This window comes from Cardiocondyla obscurior, linkage group LG10 (assembly GCF_019399895.1).
Source record: "Cardiocondyla obscurior isolate alpha-2009 linkage group LG10, Cobs3.1, whole genome shotgun sequence".
NCBI lineage: Eukaryota > Metazoa > Arthropoda > Insecta > Hymenoptera > Formicidae > Cardiocondyla > Cardiocondyla obscurior.
In genome coordinates, this window is record NC_091873.1 from 2,425,445 (window position 1) to 2,444,061 (window position 18,617).

The 18,617-nt window shown below is 34.7% G+C and overlaps 3 protein-coding genes across 10 annotated transcripts; 2 read left to right on the forward strand and 1 right to left on the reverse strand.

The window, feature by feature from the left end:
• Positions 1 to 807: 807 nt before the first annotated feature.
• Sap-r (prosaposin) lies at positions 808 to 6,158 on the forward strand. Its single transcript, XM_070662577.1, has 14 exons — positions 808 to 1,094; positions 1,944 to 2,043; positions 2,129 to 2,489; positions 2,782 to 3,090; positions 3,166 to 3,354; positions 3,424 to 3,543; positions 3,626 to 3,886; positions 3,960 to 4,094; positions 4,165 to 4,329; positions 4,403 to 4,622; positions 4,696 to 5,010; positions 5,103 to 5,242; positions 5,322 to 5,532; positions 5,611 to 6,158. Exons 1-13 carry the CDS (start codon positions 1,055 to 1,057, stop codon positions 5,499 to 5,501), a joined length of 2,535 nt encoding a protein of 844 aa, XP_070518678.1. The 5' UTR covers positions 808 to 1,054; the 3' UTR covers positions 5,502 to 5,532; positions 5,611 to 6,158.
• A 488-nt stretch (positions 6,159 to 6,646) lies between these two features.
• Positions 6,647 to 14,894, forward strand: Srrm1 (Serine-arginine repetitive matrix 1). Of its 5 annotated transcripts, none has more exons than XM_070662573.1 (17): positions 6,647 to 6,768; positions 6,869 to 6,959; positions 7,345 to 7,434; positions 7,578 to 7,700; positions 9,455 to 9,625; positions 9,986 to 10,149; positions 10,232 to 10,423; positions 10,509 to 11,309; positions 11,492 to 11,629; positions 11,698 to 12,198; positions 12,349 to 12,568; positions 12,685 to 12,770; positions 12,853 to 13,091; positions 13,180 to 13,341; positions 13,423 to 13,913; positions 13,987 to 14,113; positions 14,771 to 14,894. In XM_070662573.1, exons 2-17 carry the CDS (start codon positions 6,948 to 6,950, stop codon positions 14,788 to 14,790), a joined length of 3,537 nt encoding a protein of 1,178 aa, XP_070518674.1. In that variant the 5' UTR covers positions 6,647 to 6,768; positions 6,869 to 6,947; the 3' UTR covers positions 14,791 to 14,894. The 5 variants fall into 5 exon arrangements, with proteins under 5 accessions (XP_070518674.1, XP_070518675.1, XP_070518673.1 ...); XM_070662574.1 differs by having other exon boundaries at positions 13,987 to 14,103; XM_070662572.1 differs by having other exon boundaries at positions 13,987 to 14,894.
• Positions 14,882 to 17,376, reverse strand: Rpiiic53 (RNA polymerase III subunit C53). Of its 4 annotated transcripts, none has more exons than XM_070662580.1 (8): positions 17,229 to 17,376; positions 16,924 to 17,033; positions 16,267 to 16,701; positions 16,099 to 16,207; positions 15,675 to 15,984; positions 15,507 to 15,601; positions 15,201 to 15,437; positions 14,882 to 15,102 (listed from the first exon to the last, which is right to left on the reverse strand). In XM_070662580.1, the coding sequence occupies exons 3-8, from the start codon at positions 16,557 to 16,559 to the stop codon at positions 14,983 to 14,985; spliced, it is 1,164 nt and encodes a 387-aa protein (XP_070518681.1). In that variant the 5' UTR covers positions 16,560 to 16,701; positions 16,924 to 17,033; positions 17,229 to 17,376; the 3' UTR covers positions 14,882 to 14,982. The 4 variants fall into 4 exon arrangements, with proteins under 4 accessions (XP_070518681.1, XP_070518680.1, XP_070518679.1 ...); XM_070662579.1 differs by having other exon boundaries at positions 16,924 to 17,140; XM_070662578.1 differs by having other exon boundaries at positions 17,110 to 17,376.
• Positions 17,377 to 18,617: the final 1,241 nt, after the last annotated feature.

Sequence of the window (18,617 nt, forward strand, 5' to 3'; positions counted from 1 at the left end):
CTATTATACAACTTTCAGCAAAAATAATCGCCTTTGCAGTAGATTTCCTTGCAGAAACTTTCAGGTACATTATCATCAATTATCATATACCGACTGAAAGGACTGGCACTTTTGCCACTCTACTAATTAATATCAATTTCTGGTTCTTATAGAACGATGGTAATGAGTAAAAGGCCCTACTGCCGTTTCACCATCGGTTTCGTCATTGACCGTAATAAAATTCCGCTCGACTTTCGCACGTAAATACCATACCGTTCGTTCTCGATTGCGCAGTTCTTCGTATTCATATATATGGCTTTATTTGTAACAACAACGATAGAAATTCTTCTACGCAGAACGTTGCATGATCTTTTATACGTTATGCAAGAAATGAAATTGCTGGACGTCAGGCGAGCATCCGATTTGAAAGATGACGAGGTCAACAAATCGGCATTTTTATTCAAAATATATTCACGCTCGGATTTTACCTTGTCCCGCGAGGTTGTCCCTCGTAGTCCCTGCAAAAATTATAAAAATTAAATCATGCATTTCCGTTCTCAAATAGCCATAATAACGTCAGCATTTTTCAGCGAGCTATATAAAACCTCGCGGACGTATCTAGTCAAAAACTAGCTGTTCGTGTTTAACCTTTTTCAGAAGCCGCTCGTGAAATTGAACAAAGGCAGCTAGCTAGGCCTCTGTTGCAGTCTCATACATGGAGAAGCACATATGATTGGTCGGTCGCAATTGGCTCACAGTCAGTTGAATCAGCAGACGGGCTTACGTGTATATGTGCAAGGCGTCGAATATCACGAAGAGGCGAGCGTTACCGACTACTGCCGCAGTAACGAACTGAGTTCCGTAGTGGAGTGTGTCAGTGTGGTTGAGTGTGGTCCCTGAAATTGCAGAGATTCACCGTCCAGCGGTCGGTGTCAGTCGTGTCGATCGAACTCTCGACGCTTATTCCGTGTGATTCACGTCGCTTGATGGTCACGCGTACAGCCACGCGATAACCCAACTGCGCACAAGACGTATCGCAAGGAGTCGCCTTTTGGACGGGCGAAGACAAGGAAGCATGAAGTCGATCCTGATCGCGCTCTGCGCGACTCTGGCTGGTGAGTTCGACATCTTTCTGACTTTTCCACGTTTATCTACTTCGCCCTGAATTCCTCAACGGAAACCGATCGCGTCCCGCTCTCACTCTGATTTCCTTTTCGTGACAAAGCCGCTGTAATGCGCACTTCCTGCTAGAATGCTTCCTTTTTTTTTTGTTTGGCAGCGAACGCATATGTACACGTAATCTATATTTGTGCCGCGATGTCATAAACATTCTGACTTTATCTTTATCTATGGATGACCTTTATGTTTTTTACGAGCGATATTTAGCATGCCGTTGCTTTGCATTTCAGTTGTCTCGGTTTTTCTTTCTTGTCCTTCGTAGAAATTTCTCGAGATCTCTCGCGACGGTTCTCTCCCCCGCTGATTTTTCTTCCGTTCTTTTGTTATCGTTCCCCGTCCCACTCTTCGTTCCTCTGGCATTGCGGGATAATCACGTTTCATTATTAGTCATAGTAAAGGAACTCTAGTTGCTAGGATGAATAAGGATGACTCAGTTGATTTAAGTTTATAATTAGTTAATATAGATAAAATGCTTGCTTGGTCACTGAAATATTACATTACAATTGTGACTATGATTGTCCATAATAATAAAGATAATGCTTATCTCAGAATACCCAATGAGTAATTTTGTTATTGTGCAAGATGTCATTGTTTTACAATTTTATTTTGTTAAATTACTTTATCAGAATCAAATGCATTATAATTCTTTTTTTTCTTTGATTAAGAATTATTTATTATTATAAACAGTTGAGAATGTTATAAAATTAATTAAGCATTTGATGTTATACTTGTAATAATTTTCAGCTTATAAAGAGATAAATTTTACATAATTTTATTATTTTTAGTTGCTGCAGCCGGACTGGTTATAACTGCTGAACCAAAAGATGGTCTTCTGGGGAGTGATGAATGTACATGGGGTCCAAGTTACTGGTGTGAGAACTTAAAGTAGGTTTCAGTGGTTGCATTTATAACATAGTATAATAACAATATGTTGATGTTATATTATTTATTATATTTATGTTGATAATAGAGTGGCCAAGGGGTGTAATGCTGTGAAACACTGTATTCATCAATATTGGGAGCGTGCAGAAGTTCCAGAAGACAATGACAGTGTATGTGGAATTTGTAAGGATATGGTGCAACAAGCACGGGATCAATTGGAGAGTAATCAGACTCAACAAGATCTGAAAGATGTCTTTGAAGGAAGTTGCAAACTAATTCATGTTAAACCGATCGTCGATGAATGCAGTAAAATTGTGGACGAGTTTATCCCTGAACTTGTAGAAACATTGGCATCTCAAATGAATCCGTCAGTCGTCTGCTCTGTTGCAGGACTCTGTAATAATGCCCATATTGATAAACTGCTCGCCGAGTATTCAGCTTCAAAGAAGGTGAGTTTCTGTTTTATTATTTCATTACTAGTGTAAAAATCAAGACCTTTGACACTGATTTCATTGCAGTTTTGGTTAGGTAGGATAAGATTAAAAAACTGCTTAATCTACACATTGCAAAATTTTTGCTGCTATAGCAACTTAATCGTCATTTCTGTTGTGCTTTTCGTCTTCAAATATTTTTTTAATTGATTGAATTATTAAAATATATAATAAAATTTATAAATATTTTAGAATTTTATTTGTGTACTTGCATAAAAAATTGTTGACAAAGAATTTGTTATATTTTTAGAAGGATGAAGCAACAACAGTTTTATTAAAGAATGACGAACTTGAGCCTGACGAATGTACGAAATGTTACACGATAGCAAAATATATGGAAAATAAATTGCATCAAACACCACAAAATACCATGCTTCTACAATTTTTACATATTTGCGGTGAACTTAGTTCTTTCTCGGATTCCTGCTCGGCTATTATTATATCGCACTTTACTACCATTTATGATCATCTGCAAAATAATTTTAATGCCAATAATATATGTCATTTATCTGGACAATGCAGTAATAAATACCATAAACATGAAGATGCTACAGATTCAGTAAGTATGTTAGTAATAGCATAATACTAATGCGACTATAATATGTTTATTAATATTTATCGTTATTGATAATAGGTCCCACAAGTGGAGATAATACCTCTGTCAAGTGTTGGAATGGTAGAAGTTGGAGACGATCTCCCATGTAAATTGTGTGAGCAACTTGTAAGTCATTTGAAAGATCTTCTAGTTGCAAACACGACAGAACTTGAATTTAAAGAAGTTCTTTTTGGTCTTTGTAAACAAACTAAATCTTTCGCCGACGAGGTTGGTATTGTAAATAAATGACCACGTATTATTTTAAATATTAAATACTAATAGAAATAAATTTTCTAGTGTAAAGCCATAGTTAGTGAGTATTACCCGCAAATTTATGAATACCTTACGAAAGGCTTAGACAGCAATATTGTGTGTCAAATTTCTGGAATTTGTCCTGCCCCTGACAAAAATTTGCAAGTAAGATAGATGATTGTATTTTATAAGTGATAATGTAATACAAATTAAAAAATTTAATTACTTTTATTTTATATTAAAATAGACACCAATATGGCCTGTTGTGCCAGTGGAAGTAGCAAAAATAGGAATGAGTATAATGAGACAGGAACAACCTGAAAAAGACGAAGTTACTATTGGCAAAGAAAATTCAAAGTTAAACGCTGAAAAAATGCAATTGCCGATTGAAAGATTAATGCCTTTCCCTATGCTGCAAAGCGAAAGTGTTAATGGAACGAAAACATGTGCATTGTGCGAATATTTATTGCATTATATTCAAGACGCCATGACGAATCCTGTAACAGAGGTAATATAATTTTGTGTGTGCGTAAATTTATATGTAAAACTTTTTTTAGCTAATAAATATATTAATATTTAAGGAGAAAATAAAAGAATTTCTTGAAAAAGTATGCACGAAGATACCTTCTTCAGTTAAAGGCCAATGTCAAGAATTTATAAATACTTATGGAGATGCAGTTGTGGCTATACTTGTTCAGGAAATAGACCCATCACAGGTAATGCGTATTGTTGTATTCAAGCATAGAAAGCATATTTAATAACTTATAATTTATTGCGTAATTTCAGGTTTGTCCTATGTTACGTATCTGTCCATCAGAAGAATTATTAAAATTGTGGGAAAAAATTCCTAAGCAATTTACTATTTCGCGGGAATTGAGTAAACCGAGTTGTCCATTCTGTTTACTTGCAGTAACGCAAATTTATAGTGTCATTCGAGACAACAAAACTGAGGTATTAATTTATTGTTTATTGTACTGTTATAATATGTATTACTGTTATGTATATGTTATAAAATTTATTACAGGCTAATATTGAAGCAGAATTGGATAGACTATGCAATCACTTACCACATAGTTTGGTCGATCAATGTACAGATTTTGTGAGATCGTACAGTAAAGAACTTGTAGAGAAGTTACTTACAGACGTGACTCCTCAGGAAGTATGTGGTTCACTTCATTTGTGTGATCCTAGCAAAGATACTGGTCCAAAACGTATTGATATTGCTGATAAGAATAAAGAGATATGTGAGTTATTTCTTGACGGCTTTAAAAATATTTAAATTTAAAAAAAAAACTAACTCTTTTCTAAACATTTCAGTAACCAATGAGATACCTGAATATCCATTACATATATTTCAACCTACAGATATTTTAGACGATAGTGTGTGTATAATTTGCGAGTTTGCAATGCAATATGTCGATAAAGTGATTGGTAATAAAAAGACACGAGATAAGATTGAAAAAGCAGTACATGGTGTATGCAACCATTTACCAAAAACAGTTTCAACGGAATGTAATAATTTTGTGGATCAGTATGCTGACAATCTGATAAGTATCCTGTCGCAAGATGTTACACCTAAAGAGGCCTGTACTGTGCTAGGTCTTTGCAAAGTGAGCGTGGTACAGGTTCAAGGTATAGAATATAAGAATAAAAATAGAAATAATTATGCATTATAGTTCTTGCTAATATTACGTAGAATTTATGTAAATTATTTTTGTTTACAGACTCTATATCTGAATGTGCCTTGTGTCGATCAATTATATCGCATATTGATAAAATATTAGGCGATTCAAGAGTTGATGCTGATATTGAAGAAGCCATTCAGAAAGTCTGCAAATATTTACCAACAGATAAACAAGATGAGGTAATATTTTTTATTTCATGATTTTTAAAAATAAATTTTAAAAACGAATAATTCTAAATGAAAGTTTAAATCTGTACAGTGCAACAAGATGGTGGGCATTTACGGGCCTAGTATAATAAATATGTTGAAAGCTCACATGGACATTGAAGAGATGTGCACCAAAATGGCTTTGTGTTCTTCCAGTGATTACTTTGCGATGTCGCTTAATAATCCATCGCAATCAGCTGATAAACTTAAAGTGTACTCATTTGGTAAATAGTGTGGAAATGAAGAAACGGAAACTTTGCAACGTAAGTATATAAACGTGTAAGATTATTATAAATTAATAATTATAAGATAAAGTTCTGAATTCACTTGTTTTGAATTAGGTTGTAAAGCAGTGCGAGGAATACCGTAAGCAAAGTTGTATAGGTTTTAGTAGTTATGAATGGGTGACATAAATTACAAATTGGACTTGAGAAGTGAGACGAAATGAAGAATGATGCACTACGTTCCTCAATTGATGGAAGTGTATTCAGATTTCTAAAGATATTAACCATAGCGAATAGCTTATTTCATGTTATGATATTACATACCAATGATTTTTGTATTAAATCTAAGTATATTTGAGCACTCGAGTAATATTGATCTACGTAAACGTAACGATGAATGCTCTACAATTTTCACACTAACTAAATATCGCGCGGTTTGCTACTACATTATAAGAACGTCAAAAACTGTAACATAACTGCAAGAATCCATTTCGTTTAGCTAAAATAAAATTACTTGTTATTTTATATAACTTTAAATACACTAAAAATATCAATCCCGTCTCTCTATGTATTTCTTTTTTTTCTTTTTTTTAAATATGTTCAATTTACAACAATGATCTGTTTTTTTTAGCTGTGATAATGGTAAAATAAAGAATTACAAAGTATTTGATTCTGTGTTATATCTTTGAATTGTATACTATCCTATCCTATTCTATCGTACTAGCTTTATTTTAAAAAGCCATATTATATTGAATCGAATTCATTGCTGCTTTTTCGCGATGCAGATAAATAAAAAAAAAGAATTAATATTTATATATAACAAATAATATTTAATTCTCACAATTAAACAAAAACGGTAACTTAATCACGCCTATATAAGTGATGCAGAAATTTAAAGTAAACGAGATGACAAATCCGTCAATATCCGGAGTTTCGCGGCGCCGAGTCTTTAAAAATGCGTGTAAAGAAGAATTTAGAATAAGTAAGAAAGTAACGGGAGTCAAAATGCCATTTTTTCTCACCGTTAACGACATCTTTGATCGATAGCGGAAAGCCCGAGTTGCACATTACCCGATGATAATAAATATGGTAAAACAGTGGTTACCGTTGAGTAATATTGCTGGTGAAGGTTCGTAGAGGACTTCGGTGGAACTAAGACAGTCTATTTCTACCCTACTGTGTTTATGCGCGCGCCGCTCTTCTTGTACGATCCAACGACACGGCCGCCATTAGTATATCGAGTCGAGTCTTCGTCCGTATATGATTTCTAGTGAGGTAATTATTTACGTAGAAATCGTATAGCTCGCAGCCGAGTGTTATCTCGTCAACAATCACGATCCCGGATATTATTTAATCCGTTTATTTATCGTCGCAGAATATCAGCTGTCCACTGGCGCCTCATCGATTCAGTGTACCTTATTTCATCGAGCTTCGGACTCCTGCACGTTGCCAAGATGATGTACACAGTAAGAAAGCCTCGCGTCACTGGCGCGTTTTTCTTTGATATAGTTTTAAACCTTTCTTTTGACAAAAGTGCGGAGTACTTTGTGTTTTGCTTTAATAATCGAGAACGATTTGCAGTTCATAGTATACACTCTAAAAATCAGATCAGATAAATCAAGATGTAATTTTTTTTTTAACTTAAAAAAAATATTTTGCAGTAATATTTTTCTGATTTGAGAATTAAGAAAACGTTTCATAAATTATATCGTGATTATTTTCTTTACTTTTGATGAAAAGAATTTAACATCTTATTTGGTGTAAAATAAATAATTTTTTTTAAATTATTATTATAGTTTTTAGTCTATATTAAGGATTTATATTTTACCTTTTTTATGTTGTTTTTTTCAGGGGACAACTGCTTCGCAGGACACCAGGTTCAGCGACAAAGAGAAGAAGCTTTTAAAGCAAATGAAATTTGGAGATTCATTGACACAAAAAGTATTTGATAATTTTTATTTTTGTAGAAATTGTTTCTTTTTTTTATTTGATAATTATTTATGATTTGTATCAACATATGTTTTGTTGGTACAAGCATTAAATAGCACTGAATTAGAATTGAGACTTTGATGCATTTATTATAGGTGGATATGAGTAAAGTAAAACTTGATGTGATTAAGCCATGGATTACAACAAAGATCACACAGATTTTGGGAATGGAAGACGACGTGGTGGTAGAGTTTGTGTATAATCAGCTTGAGGAGAAGGTAAGAGTGTTGCACTTAATTCAAGTAAAGTTTAATAGTTTTATAAAGAATAAGTTTTTAGTACCACAATTTCTGAAAAAGCAGTAATGTAGTAGTCAGTTTACGAAAAAGTAGTAATACAGTCACTTGGCTTTTTCCCCTCATCATTATAGGAAATCGATAAAATATGCATTATTTCAGCACGATGTTTTCGTATATTTACAAGCATATATCCAAACTTTGCACAACGTGCCGAATTTGGATAACACAAAGCAATGAGGCAGATATTTTTTTTTACTATTTGGTGTTCTTGCCACATTGTTTTTTTTTTTTTTTTATTAAATTTTTTTTTTTTATTTCCATTAATTTCATCGTTGTTCAGTTTATAAGTTTCATCGTCCCTCGTTTTTTAATCGGCCTACGTATTCCTTTCCAAGCATTCCATTTTCGACAAAAAAAAAGAAAAAAAAAAGGTTAAAAAACTGATCTGTAGCTGATCCTGCCACATTGAACTGTGCAAAGTCAGTCTTTATCATATATGTTTGAATTCCCCGTTAGTATAAGTAGAGACCGTTGGCGGGGCCCAACCCTTTTGTCCAAATGGCACTCGGATGTGCTCCTCTCTACATCCGAATGGCCGCCTTTCTATCAGCCGTCAGCCCTAATGTCAGCTGTGGCAGTTGGTATCTCAACGTCACCTTAGAACCACCGACAAATCTTCAGCTTCAGCTGTTACGTCGCTGCCACCACCGCTGCCATCACCACCACTGTAGCTACTGCACGTCGCCGATGTCAACATTGCGACATCTCCAACGTCCTCAGATGATACGTCCCACTCTTTCGCGTCTCTTTTCCTGGAACTACACACGAGCCTGCAGATGCCTGCGAGTTTCCTGTGAGAAGCTGCATCACTCCTGTTCGTGTGGCTGCCTCAACCGAGGTAGTTTGTCATCGCGAGCCTGTGAGACTTCGAAAGCTTTACCGCTTTCATTCATCCATGAAGCTTCAACTTCGCGATGACATCCTTTTCTCCGATCATCTCGTCCCAAGATGACATCCGTGTCAATATGGGATCTTCGGAACTTTCATCTGCAGCAAGCTATCGTTCTTCATTGGAACCGTCAGTGTCAAACTCCAATGCGAGGTCGAGCGCCATCCTGACGCTTACTTACCACCAAAACTCAGTTCGCGAAGGACTTCGATATTCTTCCGGACGTACTGTCGATCACGCGTCGACATGATTGAGGCAAAAACAACGTCCGGAGGTATCCCTACACATGGTTAAAGTCTTTGCCACTGTCACAGGTTGGTGAAAAGGTTGATCCTTTTATACCACATTATCTCTCCGATTTTCAGGCGAAAATTTTTCGCTAAATATTTAATGTATACATTGCTTCTCTCTTATTTCAGCACACGCACCTTAGTGGTGTAAATATTAAAATCAATGAAGGGTGACGAGGTATCGGTCTATTTTCTGCTACTTACATTTAACATAATTCTTTTTTCTCCTCAGCATGTTACTATTTAATGCAGGTACAAAAGAGTGCGGTCGGCGACATTGGTGGGTAAGGCACGCTTAAATATAGAATGATAAATATCTGCTTTTTCGAGGGGGAAAAGCAGTTTATAACAGAATAGGAACATAGATTGTATTTGTCAAAATTTTAATCAAAATTTAACGAATTTCTTTTATTTTGTAATTAAAATCTATTTGCACAAAAGCTTTTCGTTACTCGTGTACAGAAAATTAAATTTGCACGTTATATATTTTACAGTTTCCTGACCCCCGAAAAATGCAGATCAACCTGACAGGCTTCCTGAACGGTAGGAATGCCCGTTCTTTCATGGGTGAATTATGGGACCTTTTGGTCTCTGCTCAAGAAAGTGTTACGGGCATTCCCGAAGCATTCTTACAACAAAAAAAAGATCAAATTAAAAAACGTTTGGTAATTATCAGTTAACAATTCTATTTTTTATAATTATATTCTTTTTATGTGTGTAAAGTGTATATATGTACATACAACTTCACATAGATAAGCTCATCATTTTATAAGTATGGCTTGAAGTATTTAAAAAATAGATAAACAATTGAATTACTATATTTTGACATTCAATGAAATGTTTATTTGAACGTAACCAAATAGTAGATGCGATCAATTTTATCTTAATTATAACTAAGTTAATAGTTATTTTATTAACAATTAGGTTAATAGTAATAACCTAAACGAAGTTAATTATATTTAATTTTAAGTAAACAATATTTTGGTGAGCAATATCGATTTATATAATGTAATATATCAAATTAGGAAGAACAAGAAAAACTTCAAGCATCGCTGGCAGAAAAAGAGAAAGAAAAGGAGCGTGAAAAGGAAAAGGATGACGCTGACAGTAAAATAAAAAAGGAAGAAAAAGATAGAGGCTCATCAAAAGAACGTAGAAGAGATCGAAGTAGAGATCGTGATAGAGACAGGTATTATTCTTAAAAAAAATATAGTTTTTAAAAACCATTGTTACTTATATATGTAATATTAATCTTGCGTTATTTTATATAGGAGCAAAAGAAGCCGATCCCGTGATCGACACAGAGATCGTGATCGATCAAGTCGTAAAAGAAGATCTGTTTCAAGATCGCCCAGTAAAAATTCGAAGGATAACGGAAAAGATATGCCTGAACCTAAGATCGAACGAGAAGATTCGCCACAACCAGAAAATGCTATACCTTTGATGCCTGTTAAAACCAAACCGTGAGTAAACTAAATGATATCTATGCGGATACACTTAATAAATATATTTTTTGTTATATTTTAAATCTTTTGTACTTTCGTACAGAGAAGCTGCAGTAGCAATATCAAGATTGCAAGCCAAGTTGATGAGTATTGCTGATGGAAAAAAGAAGAATAATCGTACACCCTCGCCAGAATCGTTGGAGAAATCAACAAGGAAATCACGATCTACATCTAAATCACCGACAATTCGTTCGAAGAAATCTAGAACAAAGTCACCAAGTCGAGATTCTAAAACACGTCGATCACGATCGCCTGCTTCGAAATCGAGACGATCTCGTTCTAAATCGAGATCTAGGAGATCTCGATCTAAATCTAGAAGATCTAAGTCGCGCTCTCAGGATCGTACTAAATCCAAGCGGAGCAAATCTAAATCACCGAGATCACGCTCACAATCGCGATCTAAAAAATCTAGATCCAAGAGTGAAGACAGAAGTAAGTCAAGAAAATCGAGATCTGATTCAAGTGATTCGAGATCGTCCAAATCGCGTTCGAAATCTCCGGAGAAACAAAAAGACAATGGAGATAATAGAAAACGCAATAATAGTACGAGCAGTAGTTCTGATTCCGAAGAAGAGAAAAATGCGAAAGATAAAAACGACTTTGAGATACGAAAGAAGAAGGATGGTGTGCAGGCTAAGAGATCTTATAGGAAAACCAATAAAGACGATAGTGGTAGTGATAGCGACTCTAGTCGAGACAGAAAATCAGCTCCTAAACGAAGAAGTCCTTCGCCACGTAAGGACAGAGGTCGATCTAAAGATAGAGACAGAAACAGATCACGAGACAGATCGCAAGATAGATCACGAGATAGATCGCGTGATAGATCACGCGATAGAAACCGAAGGTAAAATATATAAATTAATATATTAAATTTTTTGTTGTAAAAGCTCTAAAAAAGATATGTGCAATATTATCAAGAGATATCTTATGATGAATTAAATGTAATAAATATTAGAATTAATGGTAGTAAAAAAAAATGGATGATTTATATAAATTTTCAATTTTTTGGTTTTGTTTTTTCTGTAGAAGATCATTGGACCGGGATCGCGATAGGAGGAGAGAACGGGAACGCGAAAGGGAGAGGGAGAGAGAAAGATTGGACCGATACAGCGGTAGCCGCAGCATGCGACCACCTTCAGTGCGTAGACCACCTAATAGGCGCAGGTCGGTATTATTTTATACACCAAATAACTTTATGTTTGCATTATGTGCATAAAAAATTGTTCCGTTAGTCCCCCACGTAGAAGTCCGGCGAGATATCGTCGTAGATCACCGAGCCCTGACGATAGACGTCGTAGGAGATCGCTGGATCGTCGAAGGCGGTCGTCGGAAAGACGTGATAGGCGTCGTTCGCCAGATCGACGTGGAAGTCGGCGTTCACCAGATGGACGGGATCGATCGAGCAGGTACGATAGATCTTCCTCACGCGACAGATCAAGTAGACGAGATCGCTCCAGAGATCGGCGGGATAAAGATCGTAGATCTAGATCTAAAGATCGTAGATCGAGATCCAAGGATCAAAGGTCATCGGTGGATCGTTCGAGAGATGGAAAGCGATCTCCCGATCGTTCAAAGGGTACCAAGGATAAGGCAAAGGACAGGAAAGTGGATGAGAAAACTAAAAGACCACCTGATACAGGATCGCGAAAAGAATTGCGAAATGGCCGGTCTAAATCGAGTAGCTCGGAAAGTAGCGAGAGTAGTTCCTCTAGCAATGAGGATGAGTTACTTAGGTAAGTAAAATTTTCACTTTGAACATACTTTCATGGAGTCTGCGATTGGTGAACGATAATTGATGGATATTCAATCGTGTATTTGTTCGTGTATACGTATTTGGTCAATAATGTTTAAAAAAAAAATGTGCTTATACTCTGTGTCTACAGAAAATCAGTCGAGCGCAAAGCATCGCAGGAAAAACGAGAAAAGGAACGTGAACATGCAGATGATGCCAAGAAGAAAGAAAAGGAGAAAATTGCGAAAGAGGAACTTAAGCGACCGGAGAAGGAAGTTAAGAAGACAGAACCCGTCATTGCAAAAAAGCCTGAAACCAGCGTTTCTCCTAAGAAACTTCAAACTATTTCACTTCCTGTTACCAGACATAGAGTAAGTTATTTATTTTGCATTTTATATAAAGTAATAGTAAAAACTAAGAAATTTGTTATATGTAGCATTTGTTTATAATTGAATCTTTATTATAGAAATTCTATTTCTTTTTTAAGTTTTCGAAGAGTTTGTCGCGTACACCTTCGCCATTTAAGAAGACCGAGGACATCGTTGCAGTAGCCGCCAAAATTAAACAGACGAAGTATGTTGTATTGATATTTACATGCCAAAAAAACGTTTGTATGATGAATAGCATTCTCGTTAACACTACATTTTACTTTTAGAGAAGACACTAAAGATGAATCACCACTGAAAGTTGAAGATGTCAATTTTATTCCTGGAGATACTTTTCCTTTAAAAAAGGATGATAAGTTTTTGAAATCAACAAAATTAGTAATAGAAGATAAAAAATCTACTCAAAAACAGTTGGAACCACTATCTAAAAAACCTATAGAAGTGACTAAAAAGACAAAGAGAGAAAAGCGTGATGATTCTACAGATAGCGAAGATAGTGATGGTGAAGGTAAAAGAAACATTTTATTAATTGTTAATAATAGTGAATTAGTTAATAATAATGCATAAATAAAAAAAATTTTTTTTTTATTTTATAGGTAAGAAAAAAGCAAGAAAAATAGAAAAATCGAAGAAATCTAAAAAAACTTCTACCGATGAAGATAAATCTGATAAGAGCAAAGCTGGATCAAGTTCAGATTCTGAAGATGACAGAAAGCATTCAGATAAAAATAAAAAAGTTAGAGATACTAGTCGAACCGGTAAATATTTTAATTATAAAAATTAATATATTTTGATAAAGTTTGCGGTATAGCTTATATTTAATTTTTATTTTATTATAGATTCAATTGATGATCGTAATAAAGATAGGAAGGATAGTAGAAAACGTGAAGTTGTTGAAAACGATTCACGAAAACGTTCAAGAAAAGAAATAGAAGAAGAATTGAAAAAATCAAAGAGATCACGAAGGGACTCATCTTCTGGTGAAGAAGAGCAAAAATCTAAAAGAGGTAGAAATGAAGATGATCGATCAAGATCTCGGAAATCAAAGAAAGATTCTAGTTCTGACGAGGAACCAAAAAAAGTGAAAAAGAGAAGGGAGACTTCATCGGACGATGAAAAATCTAGATCACGAAAGTCCAGAAAAGATTCGACAAGTGAAGATGAATCTAAAGCGAAGTCAAAAAAATCTAAACGCGATTCTAGCTCAGAAGAAGACGATCTTGGAGATAAAGATTTAAAAAAGAAAAGAAAAGTTGATGATAGCTCGGACGATGAAAAAGTAAAGAAGAAACGTAAAAAAAAGGCGAAAACTAGTACTAGTGAATCGGAGGTAATAAACTTTATCGTAAACGGCGAATTAATTTTCTTTAAATATTCATTAACTAAATTTTTATTTTTTTTAGGAAAGTGAAGTTGAAGAGAAGAAGAAAAAGAAAGAAAAAAAGCACAAGAAACACAAGAAACATAAGAAGCACAGGAAGCACAAGAAAAAGAAGGTCGCGGATTCAGACGAATCTGATGTAAGTGAAGGTAATACGGAAGAATTGGAAAAAAAACTTCGAGAAAAGGCATTAAAGTCTATGAAAAAAGGACATAGCATTGAACGAAGTGATTGAGACTAACGTTTGATCATTGAAAATGTGTCAATCGTATATCTCTGTATTGCAAAACAATAACATTTTAATCGTATTATAAATAATTTTCGTTTCTTATCAACGATTAGATTTATTACTTTTTATCACTCAATCCCTTCGGAACAAGATTAAAAATATTATTCATACTGTGAACTAGTTTTTACATAAACATGTTCAAAATTGCCCTTCATTACGATTTCAAATGTGACTCATTTTCGCATATCAGTGAACAGTGTACAGTCTACGTATTTATATTGATATAAATTCGTGTATACTGACGGAAAGATTTTACATGTTTTGAAAAATTGAAGAAAAATATACATTTTCTTAAACTTTAGTTCCTAAGTACATTGGAATGAAATTAGGACTCTCATAAACAGCATATTATTTGAATTAATTTGTATAAAGCTTAGTTTTTATTGCAGTGTTTAGAAAATAATAAATAGTATACTTGAATAACTATTACAGCATTGTGTGTATATGTCGAAGAACACTTGAAAACCCATTTGTGAAAACTATGTTCCCGAATGATATAATCATTTCTGTTTTACAGTGACTCCTAATTTCTCGTAGACATCAGAATCGTCATACCGAATTTGCAGACGTAATATAATTTATTTACTGACTCACGTAATTTGCTATAGTATTAAAAAATATAGAAGTATTGAGAATTATAATCCGCATTATGTATTGATTACAAATTTCCTACAACTTATCCTTTTATATAAATATATTAGAAGTAATATATTTAATTTACATAAAATCTTACGAATTTTTTAACATAGATTCGAAGTCTGGTGAACAAATTAATTTATTGGGTACTGGACCGAGATTGATAAGAGAACCGGTTTGTGATGCAGTATCTATTTTTACTGCTAAAAGATCCTGAAAAATAATTATATAAAAATTATTTAATTGTATAAAGAATTGCACAATAATTATATTGTTTTCTTTTAATTATAAATTATCAAAATAGTTTATACTTGTTGGAAACGTTGTTGTGTACCAATGTCGACGAAAAAACTCATTTCGCCAAGACGTAATCTCGTTCTACCTGATTTTAATATTTCGAGTTTGCCTAAGAGACCATTTCTTAAACCATTTAAAGTACAACGTTCTGTTTTTGCCTTACTGTCACTCTCAGTAACAGTAGTTGTATCATTTGACTTTGATCCTGCTATGTCTGTACTAAATTCCAAACCCGGCAAAGATTCTGGAAACTGATTTATCAACATATTAATTAAATAATTACTATGAATTGTATGATATTCTTATACATTTAACTCAACCTGTATTAATGTGTAGGCATTCATTTTATTTTCAATTATTTGAGGAATGGTAAGTTCTTCTTTGTTATTCTTGATTACCTTTTCTGTATTCATGACTACAAAGAAAAATTACATATATTATAAATAAATTCGATAAAATTACCAACATACTTATTTTTTTACACTTACTTTCACCATTTTCTGAAATGATTGGTTTCTTATCAATTTTTTCATCAATCAAATCATATATATCTTTTTTAACTCGTGGCAATGTAAGGGGATACATCTTTTCATTAGCATCTGGATCGTCATAGAGAACATCTTCGCCTAACAGAGTCTTTAATCTTTTCTCTGCCTCTATTTTATCGGTAATTTTAGTTATATCTAATTTTGATTTTTGCGAATTTTTTGTGGTATTAGTGCTACTTGAAGCTCTGTAACCATCAGACTTTTTAACGGTAGGCGTTGTATACATTCCTTCTGACCATATACCAACAGACTAGAAGCAAAATAGTTTTTTTGTTTTTATCGTACAAAGTTAGTACACAAATTATAAATGTTATAAGTAGAAATAGAAAATAAATTGTTTTAAAAATATTTCAAATAATATTACTTCTATTATATTTCCCCTGTCTCCTCTACCACGTCCTCTCCCTCGTTCTCTTCCCCGATCGCTGCTTTTAACTTTTGGTGGCTCAGGTCTAGCCAAAGTAGCTGGGACACTAAAATCAAACGTTTTAGTATTCATCTATGTAGCTGTATCATAAATTAAATAGCTTACTCTTTCTTCTTGTTCCTTTGTACATTGAAGTTTGGTGTATAAACCTTCTTTGGCTTATCAGATTTAATGCTTCCACCCAGTGTCAGATCTCGTGGTAGCCGGAATGATGTCAGTCTCTGTGTAGTCGTGTGTAAGCCTGGCTCTACTTTAATGTTTGTTATTCGTTCTGAAACCGGTACCGACGACGACGACGACGTCGACGGTGTCGATGTTAGAGATGTGCCAGGTTCCATCTTCACTTGAACGTTTGTGTGAAGTGCATCATTTGAACTAACAGAATTGTTTGAAGCCATGTTGAACAATGCTTTACTTGTCTATAAACTAATACTTGTATTCTTACAGTTCTCACAGAAGTATTTAAATACAGCACTTCCTTTCTATTCTCCTTTATTCGAATGTCCTTCTAATTTATTTTTTTGGCACTGATTAACGTTTCTGCAACAAATTATGCATTTTCTCATCAATCAGCAATTAACCTCAATATGAAAAAGGCTTATTCCAACGTCTTAATTGTCCATTTGTTATGCAATTTAAGAAAAAAGGAGGAAATTGGCAATTAAATATTTGTACGAATAATACCTAAAATTTGCATTTTGCATGAAACAATGGTTTTCACTCATATTATTACTATTTTACCATTCTGCAACAAAAGCTTACCTTTCATGTTTTCAGTCTTTAATTGCCAGTGAGAGGCCAGTCTGTTCCTTGCAGTTAAACTTTCTATATGTTTTAACTTCTCTTAATGTTTAACTATTCATTCATTCCACCTTGAGTGCATAAAATATGCATTTATTATAGCAAAGTTTCAAGAACCAAGCCAAATCTTGATATGTAACTGCATACCAGAGAATGCTTTATTGCACACAGATAAGAGCTTGAAAATAGTGTCTTCTTTTAATTTCGTGCAAACGAATAAAAATAATCAACTTAGCAAAAGAGATAAATCAGAAATAAATGAGTACTCAGGTATAGTCCAACTTTTTGTCAGTGATGAGAGAAGAAATACAATGTGTTCACAGATTCACAAAAGCCATGCTCCAGATAAAATATCTCCACTGGCGCCTCTATATGTGTAAAATACATATTGAACTACAAAGATACACGTATATTTCCAATGGATAACATGTTACAACTTTAAATCACATATGTATACACAATTGTTTGTTCTGATCCATATTATAACAAAAGCTGCAAACTAATTACATTACAAATAATAACATAAGTTATGGGGCTAAAAAGCTAGAAATATAAGGAAAGCATCAAGTTTACTTTCCGTTTTAGAACAAAAGAAAGAAAATTATAATATATTTTTAATATAAGGCCCAACTTTGTCCAAGCAAGCTTCATCTTTTAGCCAAGTTAATTAAGTTAAAACTATAAAAATCCTAATTAAATTTGTATGTATCTACGCAAATTGCATTTTCGTGCATTTTTAATCGAGTTAGGGATTGCATAATTATCAATTAAATATTTCCTGAAATATATCATATTTTTTATTTCGATAGAAAATAATTGTTAGCCCTAAAGTTAGCGCTGAAAGCGCTAAGCCAATCACAGGCCGTTGTTGATGCCCAAAAGTCGAACGCCATTACAATTTCGGGCAGTCTGAACTCGACTACCGGCCGTGATGGACGTGCGTTCGAATCGCTCCGTGTCTCTTGCAATTGTTTGGAGGGGGGTGGGGAAGGGGAGGGTACAGACTTACCGCGGTAGTATTCCCTTACTGTCGAGATATGATCGAGATCTGTTGTTTGACTTTGCGAGTTCGTGAGTACCGGGTTGCGAATTTCGTAGTCGATCTTTGTGAGCCGGTATGCTTTATATTTCTCGCAATTGTTTCGGGGGGCTTTTGTACGCGAAGCGTGTTCGCGGACGCATTGCGCAACACCAAGATCATGGTGTCGTTCGACTTGGCAAGTACGCGAGTGCTAGGCTAGTGTGTGTGAAGTGCCTAATGCGAAGAATTTCATCGTCAACCTTTGTGCCCCGGGAGGCCCGGAGCAACGCCGGATGAGATCCTCGCTGCATCATCCCGGTACTTCAGGACTGCCCCCCCGCCCGAAATCTTTCGCTGCGCGTCTGGCATCTACGTCAACGATCATCGCAAGGTTAGATTAAGTATTTTTTGCAGTCACGGAAATCATATAAATGTCCGAGCGTCGGCGAAGGAGAGGGTCGCCATTTTCTGGTTTCGCGCGTTTCACGAGACTCAATCGAGTCGGCTTTAACGGGATGATTATGATTCGGGCCCTTTGATCGAACTGCGATAGTTTTCTTGTTCTAAAAAAGACGGGGGGAGGGAAGTAAGACGTGAGGAGGGATTTAAAGTTAAAGCTAAAGAAAGATTAAAC

Excerpts from the sequence above, each read along its gene's own strand:
- Sap-r (XM_070662577.1), top strand. The coding sequence starts at position 1,055 with ATGAAGTCGATCCTGATCGCGCTCTGCGCGACTCTGGCTG. Across the intron at positions 2,044-2,128 it reads TACTGGTGTGAGAACTTAAA|AGTGGCCAAGGGGTGTAATG; the intron begins GTAGGTTTCAGT and ends TGTTGATAATAG. Across the intron at positions 3,355-3,423 it reads CTAAATCTTTCGCCGACGAG|TGTAAAGCCATAGTTAGTGA; the intron begins GTTGGTATTGTA and ends TAAATTTTCTAG.
- Rpiiic53 (XM_070662580.1), bottom strand. The coding sequence starts at position 16,559 with ATGGCTTCAAACAATTCTGTTAGTTCAAATGATGCACTTCACACAAAC. Across the intron at positions 15,602-15,674 it reads CATTTCAGAAAATGGTGAAA|TCATGAATACAGAAAAGGTA; the intron begins GTAAGTGTAAAA and ends TTTTCTTTGTAG. Across the intron at positions 15,438-15,506 it reads ATGCCTACACATTAATACAG|TTTCCAGAATCTTTGCCGGG; the intron begins GTTGAGTTAAAT and ends TTGATAAATCAG.
- Srrm1 (XM_070662572.1), top strand. Across the intron at positions 12,199-12,348 it reads AATGAGGATGAGTTACTTAG|AAAATCAGTCGAGCGCAAAG; the intron begins GTAAGTAAAATT and ends CTGTGTCTACAG. Across the intron at positions 12,569-12,684 it reads TTCCTGTTACCAGACATAGA|TTTTCGAAGAGTTTGTCGCG; the intron begins GTAAGTTATTTA and ends TTCTTTTTTAAG.